The following is a 13,276-nucleotide window of genomic DNA, read 5'->3' as shown; positions in this document are numbered from 1 at the left end:
ATCGTCATCACTATCAAGATTGTCCAAATCCTCAACAGCCTCATCCTCATCGTTGTCATTGCCTAGTCGTAGTCCGTCAAGCATTTCCAAGTCCTTTGGATCATGCACCTCATTTGCAGCGTCCTCGTCAACAACCCATTCCTCGTCTGCTTCCATTTCGATCTCTCCGGTTAAGTCTATCTCAAGCATCCCTGGTAGCCCCTCTTCTTGTTGATAGAACTCTCCGTCATGCGTGTTTGGGTTCAAATTGTAATCATCAGGGTTTGGGCGAGGTAATCTACCATGTGGTGATACCTTGTGCACAATATACCAACCCATTTTGTTTCCTGGGTGTCCAGGAATTATCAACGTCAAGAATATGTTTTGCCGTTGAAGGAGAACCCCGGGGGGGGGGGGGAGATTAAGGGGGATAGAGAACACGGGCCAACAAGTGTATGGGGCCGACATCATTCCATAAGGATTGAACCCATCCATTGCCAGCGCAACACGTACATTACGGGCCTCAAGATCTTTGTCACGATGCTTGCGATTAAAGTTTTTCCATGCTTCACCATCAGCTGGATGTACCATCTTGTCAGGATTGTATCGAATGCCATTCTTGTGCCATGTCATCTGTTTCACAGACTCCTCAGTCATGAATAGCTGTTGGAGCCTCGATATGATCGGAAGGTGCCATAGGACTTTCATGGGGATCTCAAGCTGCTCCTTCTGGCCATCACCTTTGTCGACCTCCACATATCTAGAGGATTTACACTTTGGATAGTACTTTTCATCCTTGTGATCTTTCCTAAATAGGACGCACCCCTTCGGACAACAATGTATCTGCTCATACGACATCTTAAGTGCACGAAGGAGTCTCTGTGACTCATAGAAGCTGCTCGGCAGAATATGACCCTCTAGAAGCAGCCCACCAATAACTGCCAACATACCATCGAAGCAGGCTCGACTCATGTTGTACTGGGACTTCAACCCCATTAGGCGTCCAATGGCATCTAGTTGACAAACCATTGCCTTCTCGTGTAGGAGCTTCTGTGCCGAAGACAACATTTGGTAGAACGCCTTTCTGGTTGGCTCTGGCTCCTCATCCTCCTTCTCCTCCTCCTCCTCCGTAGGTCTTTCAGCGAATGTTGCTTTGTGAAAGTCACCTAACCATCCTGCTACCCCGCCATCAGCATCAAATGCCTCCAAGCATGGTCTCACCACCTCCTCTCTAGTATGATGGGCTTCACCATGGAACACCCACCAGGTATAGTTTGGCATAAATCTATACTTGCAAAGATGTTCCCCCATGATCTTCCTTGTTTTTCTTTTCCTGTTTCCGCATTCGCTACAGGGACATAATGTGTCTCTCGCTCCATTAGCTGCCTTGCCAAATGCTTGGTTCAAGAAACCCTCGGTCTTGTCCATCCATTCAGGGGTGATTTCAGCCTGACTTGGGCGGCCCGTGTACATCCACTCATGGTTATCCATCCTCTAGCATATACATGAGCGAGTAATATAACCACCAATTGCATCTGAACGATGTGCCTACTGTCTAATGGGTGAGGATAGGTCCTAATCCCACCCGTGAATGCGTAGATGACGTTAGTTTACATGCTCTACTCCGATCTAAGACAGAATTTCGGCAGCACCTCCCCGCTGTTCTCCCGATACACGTCCTGGAAGGGAGAGTGTGTATCCAGAGAACAACAGGGAGGTGGTGCCGAAACTCTGTCTCGGATCGAAGCAGAACATGAAAACTACCCCATCTACGCATCCGCAGGCTGTCCAAAAAAGTGGACAATCTGAAACAGATATGGTCTTAGATATGCGAAGATCCGCATACCTCCAACCATATCTGTTTTGAACGGGAGACGCCTAACTAGGTTACACCGATCTACGACAACGATAAGGAAGAGAGGTTATTCATACCTAGGGTGGCGGTGGAGTTAGGCTAGCGGGGCAGTGGCGTAGCGACGCTGTGCAGGTAGGACCACAGCGCCGACGAAGACGATTGGGGTCGCCTACGTACTCCGGGTCCCCTCCGACGGGTCCTGCTCTGCAAAAGAAGAATTATAATACTATAAGTTAAAAATTTTGGTAGAACCTCCCATATACGGGGAGGTTTCCAAAACCTACAAGAAAAAAGCTGGCACGATGGCCGACAGCATATATGCGGCACGAAGGCCCACACATCCACATACGGCACGAAGGCCGTCAATGACATACAAGGCATGAAGGCTGACAACCGGGGGGCTTTATACCTTGGGTGGCGGTGGAGTCGGGCGACGCGGTGTCGGGGTCACCTTTGTCTCCAGCGAGGGGCGGGGACGAACGGCGAGGGGCATGGCCGGCGGCCGAGGCTCCTCCTCCTCCCTTCTCCTTCTCCTCCCTTCTCCTTCTTCCTTCTCCCTTCTCCTCTCCTCCACCTCCCTTCTCTCCTCTGCTCCCTGCTCCTCCTCTCCTCCACTCCGGTGGGTCAGGGGCGGGGGCAGCCGGGCAGGGCACCACCGGCGGCGGAGCGGGGCTGGGGCGGGGCCGGCTGCGGTGGCCGAGCGGCGCCGGGTCGGGGCCAGGGCGGGGCCGGCTGCCTGCGGCGACGGAGCGGGCCGGGGCGGGGCCGGCTGGCTGCGGCGGCGGAGCGGGGCCGGGGTTGTGGCGGCGGTCCGGCGGCGGAGCGGGGCCGGGGCGGGGCCAGCTGGCTGCGGCGGCGGTCCGGCGGCGGAGCGGGGCCGGGCGTGCGCGGTAGTGAGAGGGAGAGAGAGAGTGGGAGTGGGCCGCGGCCGGCCCGCTAGGGTTAAGTGGGTCGGCTCTTTGCCGAGTGCCGAGATGCGGGCACTCGGCAAAGAAATTCAGCGTTCTTTTAATCGGAAAGAATAAAAAAAATTCTAAAAAATCTTTGCCGAGTGCTGCAAGCCTGGCACTCGGCAAAGAGGTTCCTTTGCCGAGTGCCAATTGCGACACTCGGCAAAGTATTTTTATTTTTTTTATTTTTGTTTACAAATTTTTTCTGTGGCATTTATACAGTACTTAGAAGCACATGTTCCAATTTGGAACTTTTCTATGACTTTTTGGTATATTTTTTTTAATTTTTTATGTTTACTTGAATTTTTCTCGAAAAAGTAAATTTGAACCGCAAGTGCATGAAATATTAGAATTTAGCGATTCAAAAAATGGTATTCATGTTTTTGAGTGTATTTTGAGGCCGTGTGCAGGGACATTCGTGAAATTTCGAACATTTGTTTCACGAAACATGACCACCAACTTGTTAAAAAAGAGTTTTTTTAATTATATAAAATGCAAACGAAGTTCGAAAATCACGAAACTTGTCGAGGTGTCGTGTCATCGTATGTAGAGGACGTTTGCCGAGTGTCAGTCTTTGCCGAGTGTTTGACACTCGGCAAAGACGGCCTTTGCCGAGTGCCGGCTTTACCGAGTGCGGCACTCGGCAAACTATCTCTTTGCCGAGTGCCCGTGTTTCGACACTTGGCAAAGCTCCGAGCACTCGGCAAAGAGCGCGTCTCCCGTAGTGCAACGAGGCTATTTCATGGTAGACCTAGCAATTCATGTAATTGTATAAGATGGAAGTCATGCCTCGTTCCAAGGTACATCTTTCCTGCATTGTCAAATACTTTCTGCACATCTAGTTCAGGCAAATATTTCAATGGACATAAGATCTTCAGAATAATCGTCATTTTTTATATTGTGCCATCAAATCTTGACTTTTTAAGTTTGTCTGCATTTCACATTTGCCAAGGTAATAGTAACATATTGAACCAATCAGAACAATGAAAATAGATTTACATTTACTCTAAATTTAGTGCGCATATGAAATGTCATATTCATTTGTATGAACAAATGGTAAACAATGTAAGTAAATGTAGAAATCGAATGCCATTTGATAGTCTTAGTCTCAGCACCTCGAAGCTCCTGGATCTATTAAGAATGCTGGCAGCCAAAATCCCAAAAGTGATATGGGATTGACATGTTCCATGATATAACATTTCCCTTAAAAGTCAAATATGCTAAGGAGCACGGAAGCTAATGTGCTGACTTTTCATGATTTAGTATTATGATTGATTTCATGCAGGTTGTAGCTGTATATACTCCTATTCATATATTCGGTATTCTTGGTGTATCATCGTATAGGCATTATATTATGTTTAGCATGTGATGAAGTGGTTTTTAAGTGTTGCCTATTGGAGATCACTCTATTGGTAGTATTAGAAAAATAAATTAAAAAATACCCAGAAAATATGTGATGGTGTAACCAACTACATATATATTGTTCATATTGCAAGAAGAATAGATGATGCAGGAAGTGACTGCGAAGAATCTTATAATGCATGTAATGTGCTAACCTGGTTCACTTGGTCTTACATGATACATGAGGTCATTACGTGGGTTCCCAAATGAGCTTGTTATGGTGCTGCTCTCTCTATACTAGAGCTGAGGTTGATGCTATTATATAGGCCTTGTCGAGTGTTGCAAAGTAGACAGAGATGTTCTTGTACCAGTATACTGGCTGGCACTTGCAAATGTTTCTAGTCCTTTAGGCTTTAAGTGCCTTGGGCTATCTGCTTTGCAATACAATAGATTTTCCTTATCGGCTCTCCTGTTTCAGCCTAACCTAATGTGGTACCTTTTTTACTGTCCCTTTCTGCCAGCAGGAGAGGTCTGCAGATCTCTGCACTAGTTTGTTTATCCTTGCATCTGAATCAGTGGCACTGTGGTCCTGACCTGCACTGTGGCCCTTCTGCGTGTCGTCCACTGCAAAGCTCTTGCCTATCTGATTAGCCGCTAGCCTGTGTAGTATGTGTTGATTTTGTCGGTGTGCGAGTGCGAGGGACTGAGAATAATGTGTGCCCTGCCTGATGTTTTCTTTTCTACGTGCCGATCCATGCTAGTGTTGCCTAACGTGCTAATAGGAAATACTAACATTAGGCAACTACTGAATCAGCACGTAGAAAACCAGCACGCAGGGCATACATTAGGATGTGCGTGTTGACATGTCTGGCTCCAGATATAACTGGATATTGTGATGGTGCTCAGCATGGAGTCCTGGCATTTCTACTTCAGAGGTGGAAAGTTATGTCGCCTGCACATACTTCGGTAATAGGAGATTATCCAAGCATTGGTATATTACATGTAGTGTTTGCTTCTTGAGGTTTAGGGCCATTTCACTTTTAGATGTGTTTGGTTCAAAGACAAGCGGCAAAGATAGGACAAAGCTATCAGCCAGCTCTAAGTGCACAAAAATCAATCTTACCTAACTTCGATGCAAAATATTTTTAGAGCTTTATAAAATACCGTGGTTTTGTAAAATACTTTGCTTTTGGAGCATCATAAAGTGTTTGGATTTAGGATTTAGGGTCTATGGTATAATATTGCTAAAACTGTAATCTTTTTAGAGATCCAAAACTCCATACTAGGAGTCTGTTTGGATATGATAGTTTAAGAAAACTATGGTATTAAATAACCATGGTTTTATATAAGTAAAAGAATATGCAAAACCATGCAGAAAAAGAGGTTCAACGTGGAGTTTTTACTAAAACTCTAGAAAGGTTGTGCTTTTAGCAACACCATAGCTTTAAAAACTAGGGGTTTGTTACATCAAAACACCTCACAAACTTTGAAAACTAAAGTATTTTATAAAACCACATTATTTATCAAATACTTTAAAACTTGGGCCTAAACCCTCTTTTTTTCTCCCTTAATCATGTTTTTATTTGTCTATGGTTTCTAAAACTACAATTTCTTAATATCATGGTTTTCTTAATACTTTAACATCAAACATGATCTAAGTGTTGTAGCTTTCCTACCCCGTGAACACATGGAAATTCCGAACTATTGGAAAATCAGGGCGCTTACCCCTATTAGAATTTAGACTACTCCTGATATTAGCAATCAACTAGAGGTCAAAATCCACGATTCAAACAAAATCAAAGTTCTTTTCCGCTGAAAGTAAATAAGTCCTAAATTCACGTCCTTAAATATGGCCCTATTCGTTTCAGTGAAATTTGGCTTGTACTGATGCTTATGCTGATTTGTTGTGAGAAGAAAACACTTCGTTCGCTGAAAAGCACTGCTGAAGTAGTTCAAGCGAACATGGTAAGTCATGCACAAACACACACATGGCCGCGCAGGCACGCATGCACACAAAAAATAAGCTAGCAACATTTCATGAAAAAGCCAAATATGACAACAAATGGGTAATCTCATCAAATTTTTGAGGATGTGAGTATCTGACCATATGTAGATGTCACACATTTATCCCTTCATCCAATAAGAGATGGGGTCATGCCATCTCCTTTTATTCCTTAAGGGCACCTTCCTTAATCTTACGTATTTTCCTATAAAATTGAACTGATTCATGTGAAATTCTTACATTTCAAAGGGGCCCTTAATATCCGCAAACAACTTTCCCTTGATTTAAGCATAGAATTATTATCATTCTTTTTTTCCTTTAGGAAAAAAACACACAAATATAGATGCTCACATACATTAGCTGCTATGAATGCACATATGCACATTTTATCTCTATGAACGCCTCCGAAATATTAGATCTACAGATTTTGAGATTGAACAACAAGTCTAAAAGCCACGTCATCTTTTACTGAAAAAGGCATCTACCATGATTCGCAAATTTTATCACTAAAAATATAATTAGCCATAAATTGCTAAGTATAAGCCCTTACCTCAAGTAGGGTTCTGACATTCTGCGACAAAATTTATGCGGGCCGGAATGGTACTCTGATTATTGGAGCACCTAAAAGTTCATGGACAAACTACCCATCGGGCAGGGGCGGATCTACATGGGGGGCTGGGGGGCTCCAGCCCCCCCTACAGCTGGTGCATCAATGGAAATATGGGGAGGGTGATGGAGAAAAAAAGGTGGAAGAAAGAAGAAAAATGGAGAGATAGAGGAAGAAGAAGAGACCAGCCTCCCTAAATCTTGTTCTGCATCCGCCACTGCCATCGGGTGTTGAGATTAGTGTACATCTTCCCAGCTCGGCCCTTCCGGCCCATCTTGTCGCTCTTCCAGCCTTTCCAGTCAGTGCTTCAACGGCCACCACTTTGTCGAAACTCGAAACTACGTCTGTCAGCTGAAGAAAGCGTAATTCTAGGACAAGTACGCCAGCGGCTGGATGCCACCTCACGCCTCACCGAAGCAAAGCGTCGCCGCCTTCCACTGGGCCCCAGGCGGCGCGCCTCCAAGCGCAAGCTGCAAAAGGCGGGCCGAGACCGAGAGGCGTTTCGGTTTGATTTCGCCTGCCCACGCCGCCGGGAGGGGGGAAGACCGACGACGCACCACCCAACCCATGGCGGCAGCGACGCTCCCATCCGCCTCCGCCAAGGTGGCGGTCCGGAACATAGCCCGCGCCGTGTCCTCGAGCCAACCGCTCCTCCTCCTCCACGCCTCCTCCCGCCGCGGCCGCGGCCTTCACCCCCTCCCCCTCGCCGCCTCCGCCGCGTCCCAGGGCGCCCACCTCCGACGCGCGCTTTCCGTCTCCGCCTCCGCGGCCGCTGGAGGGAACAACGGCGCCGCGCCGCGCGCGGCCGAGAGGGAGTACGACTACGACCTCTTCACCATCGGCGCGGGGAGCGGGGGCATGCGGGCGTCGCGCGTTGCGTCCGCCCTCTACGGCGCCCGCGCCGCCGTCTGCGAGATGCCCTTCGCCACCGTCGCGTCCGACGCCCTCGGCGGCGTCGGTGGCACGTAAGCAGACGCCCCTCTCCCACCCTGTAATCAGTAGTTCAATACAATTCATTTGTTTTCACGGCGAATGTTTGGTTCGCCTTATGCGTTTGTGCTCAATACACTTAGCTCCATGAATGATCAGTTGCTCTGCGATCATTAATTTAGTACGAGTGGAGACGATGGCATGACCTTTAAGCACAATCTCGTCCCATCTATTTTTATGCGCATCCCGATCAACGATCAGGTGACCACTATATGAATGTGAAAACTGATCAGTACATTCACCACTTAGAGCACATGTTTTCGGAAGCCATTAACATCATAGTATCGTTGCATTCAGAGATACTATAGCTATATGCTATGAAGGAAAAGAAAAAAGAAAACTGTAGAATGTGTACGAGCTCAGCTGGAGACAAAATTTGCCATACATCAATCGACAATGGAAGGTTGCAGTGAGCAGGTGCAGAAGTGACAAAGAGCATACATTTTGCAAACTACTATGGACTGTTGATTACTGCCATGATGTACTGAGTTAGCATGACATTTTACTGCTATTAGCATCCTATTGATTGATTTTCTTTTTAACTGGTTATGCTGTTTCATCTCCCTCCAACTTGAAGACAGGCTCCTCGTGCTACAATACAAATAATGTTCATAATAACTATGTTTAATTGATCGGTCTTTCCTTGAACTCTTCTTAACTCATTTTGGTGTCAAAACTTTTCATATAGGATTAAGTCCACTTTTGGCCCCTCAACTATTGTGTTGGTCTAATTTTAATCATCAACTACAAAACCGTCTAGTACCGGTACCCCAACTGTCAAAACCGTTCACTTTTAGCACCTGGGCAGGGACAAGGCCGTTTTGACCGACGTTGAGCGGTTTTGACGAGCCAGCCGCCAGTAGGAAAGCGCTAGGCAAGCAGTGCCACTGCACCAGGCAGCAGCAACGCAGCACATCCACTCATCATCGACTCATCGTCCAAACACCCCCGGCCGCGGGCGGCTGCGCTCGCTCCACTGTCCTGCCCCCCCGCGCGCACAACACAAGCAACAGCAGCCCCGATGGCGGCCGCCACCGCCGCCGCGTCCTCCGTCGCAGCCTGCTTCCTCTCCCCGCTCCCGCCGCCATGCCGCCCGCGTCATTTCCTCAGGCACCTCGCGCGCGCCACGACCACCAAGCCCGCGCCCGCCTCCGCCTCCTCGCTCGCCCTCCCCGTCAGGTGGGCCTCCCCGTCCCCGTCCCAAGGCTCGTCCGCCATGGACGCGGCAGCTTGCTCGCGCTTGCCCGACAGCAGCACGCGTCTCAATTGCGCGCGCTCGCCGGCCATGGCGCGGCCGCCTGCTCGTCCGGTGGCCCCCGCTCGTGAGCCCGACGGGGTCGTTGTGCCTTCACCGCCGAGCATCGAGGCGTGGGAGTTGCCGGGGGCCGGCGAGCCCAGCAGCGGTAGCGGCGCGGGCGCAAAGCAGTGGGGGCGTGCTCGCCCACCTAGCAGCAGTGCAGCAGCTGCGCTCGCTGGCCATGGCAGTGGCAGCAGCAACACGGCAGCGCGCGAGTAATTATTAGCTGGCTAGCTAGGCCTGTAGCTCGGAGATCATGAAGCACGAGTACCAAGACGCCGGCGGGAGCGGCGACGACATGGGCTCCTCCAAGGACAAGATGATGGTGGCGGCGACGGGGGTAGGGGAGCAGGAGGAGGAGGAGATGGACGAGATGCTGGCCGCGCTCGGGTACAAGTTGCGTTCGTCGGATATGGCGGACGTCGCACAGAAGCTGGAGCAGCTCGAGATGGCCATGGGGATGGGCGGCGCCGGCGCTACCGCTGATGACGCTTCATCTCCCACCTCGCCACGGACACCGTGCACTACAATCCCTCCGACCTGTCGTCCTGGGTCGAGAGCATGTTGTCCGAGCTCAACGCTCCCCCGCCGCCGCTCCCGCCCGCGACGCTGCTGGCCCCGAGGCTCGCGTCCACCTCGTCCACCGTCACAAGTGGAGCCGCCGCCGGTGCTGGCTACTTTGATCTCCCGCCTGCCGTCGACTCGTCCAGCAGCACCTACGCCCTGAAGCAGCTCCACGGACTCGACACGGGAGCCCAAGCGGATGCGGACTGGCGGCGGCAGCACGTCGTCTTCGTCTTCCTCGTCGTCATCCATGGATGGCGGTGGCACTAGGAGCTACGTGGTCGAAGCTGCCCCACCCACGGCGCAAGCGTCCGCGGCGGCAGCGCGAGAGGGAGGAGAGGGAGGTGATGAGTGGGTGACGTGTGGGCCCCATATGTCACTGGGATGGAGGTTGGCATCCTACGTGGCGGTCAACACCAGCGTGGCGTGGTCAAACCCGCTCCACGTAGGACAAAACAGCCCTGCCCGCGTTCAGGTGCTAAAAGTGAACGGTTTTGATAGTTGGGGTATCACCGCTAGACGGTTTTGTAGTTGAGGGTTAAAATTAGACGAACCCTATAGTTGAGGGGCCAAAAGTGGACTTAATCCTTTCATATAAGATGTTAGTTTATTTGTATTTCAGATGTGTGCTTCGTGGCTGTGTTCCGAAGAAACTGTTGGTGTATGCATCCAAATACTCTCATGAGTTTGAAGAGAGCCGTGGCTTTGGGTGGGTGTATGAAACTGATCCAAAGCATGATTGGAGAACTCTGATAACCAACAAAAATTTGGAGTTGCAGCGCCTTGTGGGAATTCAGACAAATACACTGAAGAATTCAGGGGTTACTGTAATTGAAGGCCGCGGAAAGGTTGGGTAATGTTTTAATGGAGATTAACTTTCTACGAATAACTTCCTGTTGAGGGATTCATGCAATAATGATAGCAATTGATACATAATCTGTTTAAATTATGCAGATTGTTGACCCACATACTGTCAGCGTGGATGGCAAGCTTTACACTGCCAAAAACATACTTGTAGCTGTTGGCGGTCGGCCGTCCAAACCAAACATCCCAGGGATAGAGCATGTCATTGATTCTGATGCAGCATTGGATTTGCCTTCCAGACCTGAGAAGATTGCAATAGTGGGAGGTGGATATATTGCTTTGGAATTCGCTGGTGTTTTCAATGGCTTGAAGAGTGATGTTCATGTTTTCATCCGCCAAAAGAAAGTGCTGAGAGGCTTTGATGAGGAGGTGAGAAAGTATCATAAAATAAAATACTTGGATATCAAAATTGAAGGTGCTAATCTGAGTTGAAGATCTATGCCTTGAGTTATATCCTAACTGCTTTGTTTAGGTCAGGGATTTTGTTGCAGAACAGATGTCTTTGAGGGGTGTCAAATTTCATATAGAACAAAGCCCTGAAGCAGTAACTAAGTCAGATGATGGTTTGCTGTCTCTGAAGACAAACAAAGAAACTGTCAGTGGGTTCTCACATGTCATGTTTGCAACAGGTCGAAAGCCAAACACAAAGGTTAATATCATTTTACCACGTCATTTCTGCTTATGTTTTATGACATATATGTAGTATTCTCTTTGCATGCATCTTGATACAAAGCGTATGTTTTTAGAATTTGGGTCTGGAAGATGTCGGGGTCAAAATGGATGAGCATGGTGCTATTGTGGTACGTATGTAATATAATGAGATCAAATTTTGTGCATTTACTTGGACTTAAAAACTTTCCTGACTGTTGATCATCATTAAATGGCATTGGGAACTCATGGAATAAATCTGTCATTCTAGGTTGATGAGTATTCTCGGACTTCAGTTGACTCAATCTGGGCTGTAGGGGATGTCACCAATAGATTGAACCTGACGCCAGTTGCATTAATGGAAGCTGGGGCAATAGCAAGGACCATTTTTGGCAATGAACCTACCAGAGCAGATTACAGGCACGTTTGTATATGATGTACTTCATGTTAGTTCATGAAAACCCATATGCCCCAACCTTTTACTGAATGTCAGTCATGTAAACTACTTTTGGCTATAAATTTTGAAAAAAATTTGTACTTTGTGCTTTTTGATAGTGCCGTGCCATCTGCTGTGTTTTCTCAACCGCCAATTGGGCATGTTGGCCTTACTGAAGATGAGGTAATATAATTCACAATTGTATTCATTTGAAATTCATAACTTCTTTTTGTCAGTCTATGATTAATTGAGTAAAACATTACGCTTGCAGGCTACTGAAACATATGGTGATATTGACATCTACATATCAAATTTCAAACCTCTCAGGGTAACTCTTTCTGGTCTACCTGATCGTGTGTTTATGAAGGTTATTGTGTGTGCCAAAACAAACAAAGTCCTTGGAGTGCACATGTGTGGTGAAGATGCACCTGAGATTATTCAGGTTTGTGCATGGCGTTGATTTTCTAGTGATTTATATCTTCATATCCATTCTTTAGTTAATTCATTATGGATGTACATTAATATACAGGGTATTGCAATTGCTGTTAAGGCTGGGTTGACGAAGCAAAATTTTGATTCCACTATTGGTGTTCACCCAACAACTGCTGAGGAATTTGTCACAATGAGAAACCCAACTAGGAAGGTCCGAAGAGATACTACTGCTGAGGTATGTTAATTCCATATTACATTGTAGAAATACATTGTTTAACTCTGCTCAACTAGTATGTTCTTTGTCTACTTCTTACCTATTCATCTTACAACTTCAGGCAAAGACTAAAGACGAGGCTGCAAGTCAGAAGTAGCTATCACTCGTTTTACAGTGAGGTAAGCATTTGAAACACGAATATACGAATTTAGAATCATGTGGCATGATCGACTTCTTTCTTAAATATAATGGAGAGTAATAAATTGCTCTTTGTTATTATCCTGTACCTCACCAACATCATCCCAAAACTGTGCTCTTGTAGTTTTGTTGACAAGAGTTATCTGTCGCATTGAAACTTTACAATGCAATGGGGTTTTTCTACAAAGTAACATAAATGAGCTTTTGTAATATGTTTTTGACAACTTGCAAATGAATGAATGCGATTGTTTTTATTCCTCCATTTGTTTGACTATGATGTAGTTTTGCTTGCAGGCATTCAGAGGCGGCACATCCAAACCTGGTCAGTATCTAACTTTCGGAACAAGAGGCGGGTAACCATTAGCGGAGCCAAGATGAGCACCTCGGGGGGGGGGGGGGGGGGGGGGGCTAATCAATAGAGATTTAGAACAAATGTCGAAGATTAACGGTGAAATCACGTTTTTTCTACAGTAAACACAAAGGAAAATCACTCTCACAGGGGGGCTGCTGCCCCCCTAGCCCCCCCCCCCCCCCCCCCCCCCGTGGATCCGCCACTGCGGGTAACTGTATAGTAGAGTAGCATTTGGTGAAGAATCCACGATTGCAGCTGCTGAAGAATGAAGATGTATTGTAACAATGAACAACTATCTCATATTGCATTACTTTCGTAACACGTTGTTGAACACCTAGTGTAGAAATTGCATTACTTTTGCAGCACTTTGTTGAAATAGATACTGAAGAAGTGGAGATCTTGGTATAACCGCATAGAGTATATTTAGATGGTTTTCTTCTGTTGGGGTATATCCAGTTTACTGGCTTATATGCATGCATATGCATCAACCCTTTTTTTTCTTCCTTCCAGACACGCTGAAGTAACTATTATCTGAGTTTTTTTTTTT

At 47.3% G+C, this 13,276-nt stretch overlaps 1 protein-coding gene and 1 pseudogene across 2 annotated transcripts; both read left to right on the top strand.

The window, feature by feature from the left end:
• Positions 1-7,171: 7,171 nt before the first annotated feature.
• On the top strand, positions 7,172-12,782 carry LOC136487073 (glutathione reductase, chloroplastic-like). 2 transcript variants are annotated; one of them, XM_066484213.1, is made up of 11 exons: positions 7,172-7,699; positions 10,208-10,433; positions 10,540-10,818; positions 10,922-11,098; positions 11,196-11,249; positions 11,369-11,517; positions 11,653-11,716; positions 11,805-11,975; positions 12,063-12,200; positions 12,301-12,358; positions 12,660-12,782. In XM_066484213.1, exons 1-10 carry the CDS (start codon positions 7,302-7,304, stop codon positions 12,334-12,336), a joined length of 1,692 nt encoding a protein of 563 aa, XP_066340310.1. In that variant the 5' UTR covers positions 7,172-7,301; the 3' UTR covers positions 12,337-12,358; positions 12,660-12,782. The 2 variants fall into 2 exon arrangements, with proteins under 2 accessions (XP_066340310.1, XP_066340301.1); XM_066484204.1 differs by having other exon boundaries at positions 7,173-7,699; positions 12,672-12,782.
• On the top strand, positions 8,725-10,140 carry LOC136487084 (DELLA protein DWARF8-like; annotated as a pseudogene).
• Positions 12,783-13,276: the final 494 nt, after the last annotated feature.

Source organism: Miscanthus floridulus, chromosome 1 (genome assembly GCF_019320115.1).
Source record: "Miscanthus floridulus cultivar M001 chromosome 1, ASM1932011v1, whole genome shotgun sequence".
In the NCBI taxonomy this organism is placed as follows: Eukaryota; Viridiplantae; Streptophyta; class Magnoliopsida; order Poales; family Poaceae; genus Miscanthus; species Miscanthus floridulus.
The sequence above is the reverse complement of the archived record's forward strand: the minus strand, read 5'-3'. Positions and strand labels throughout refer to the sequence as shown.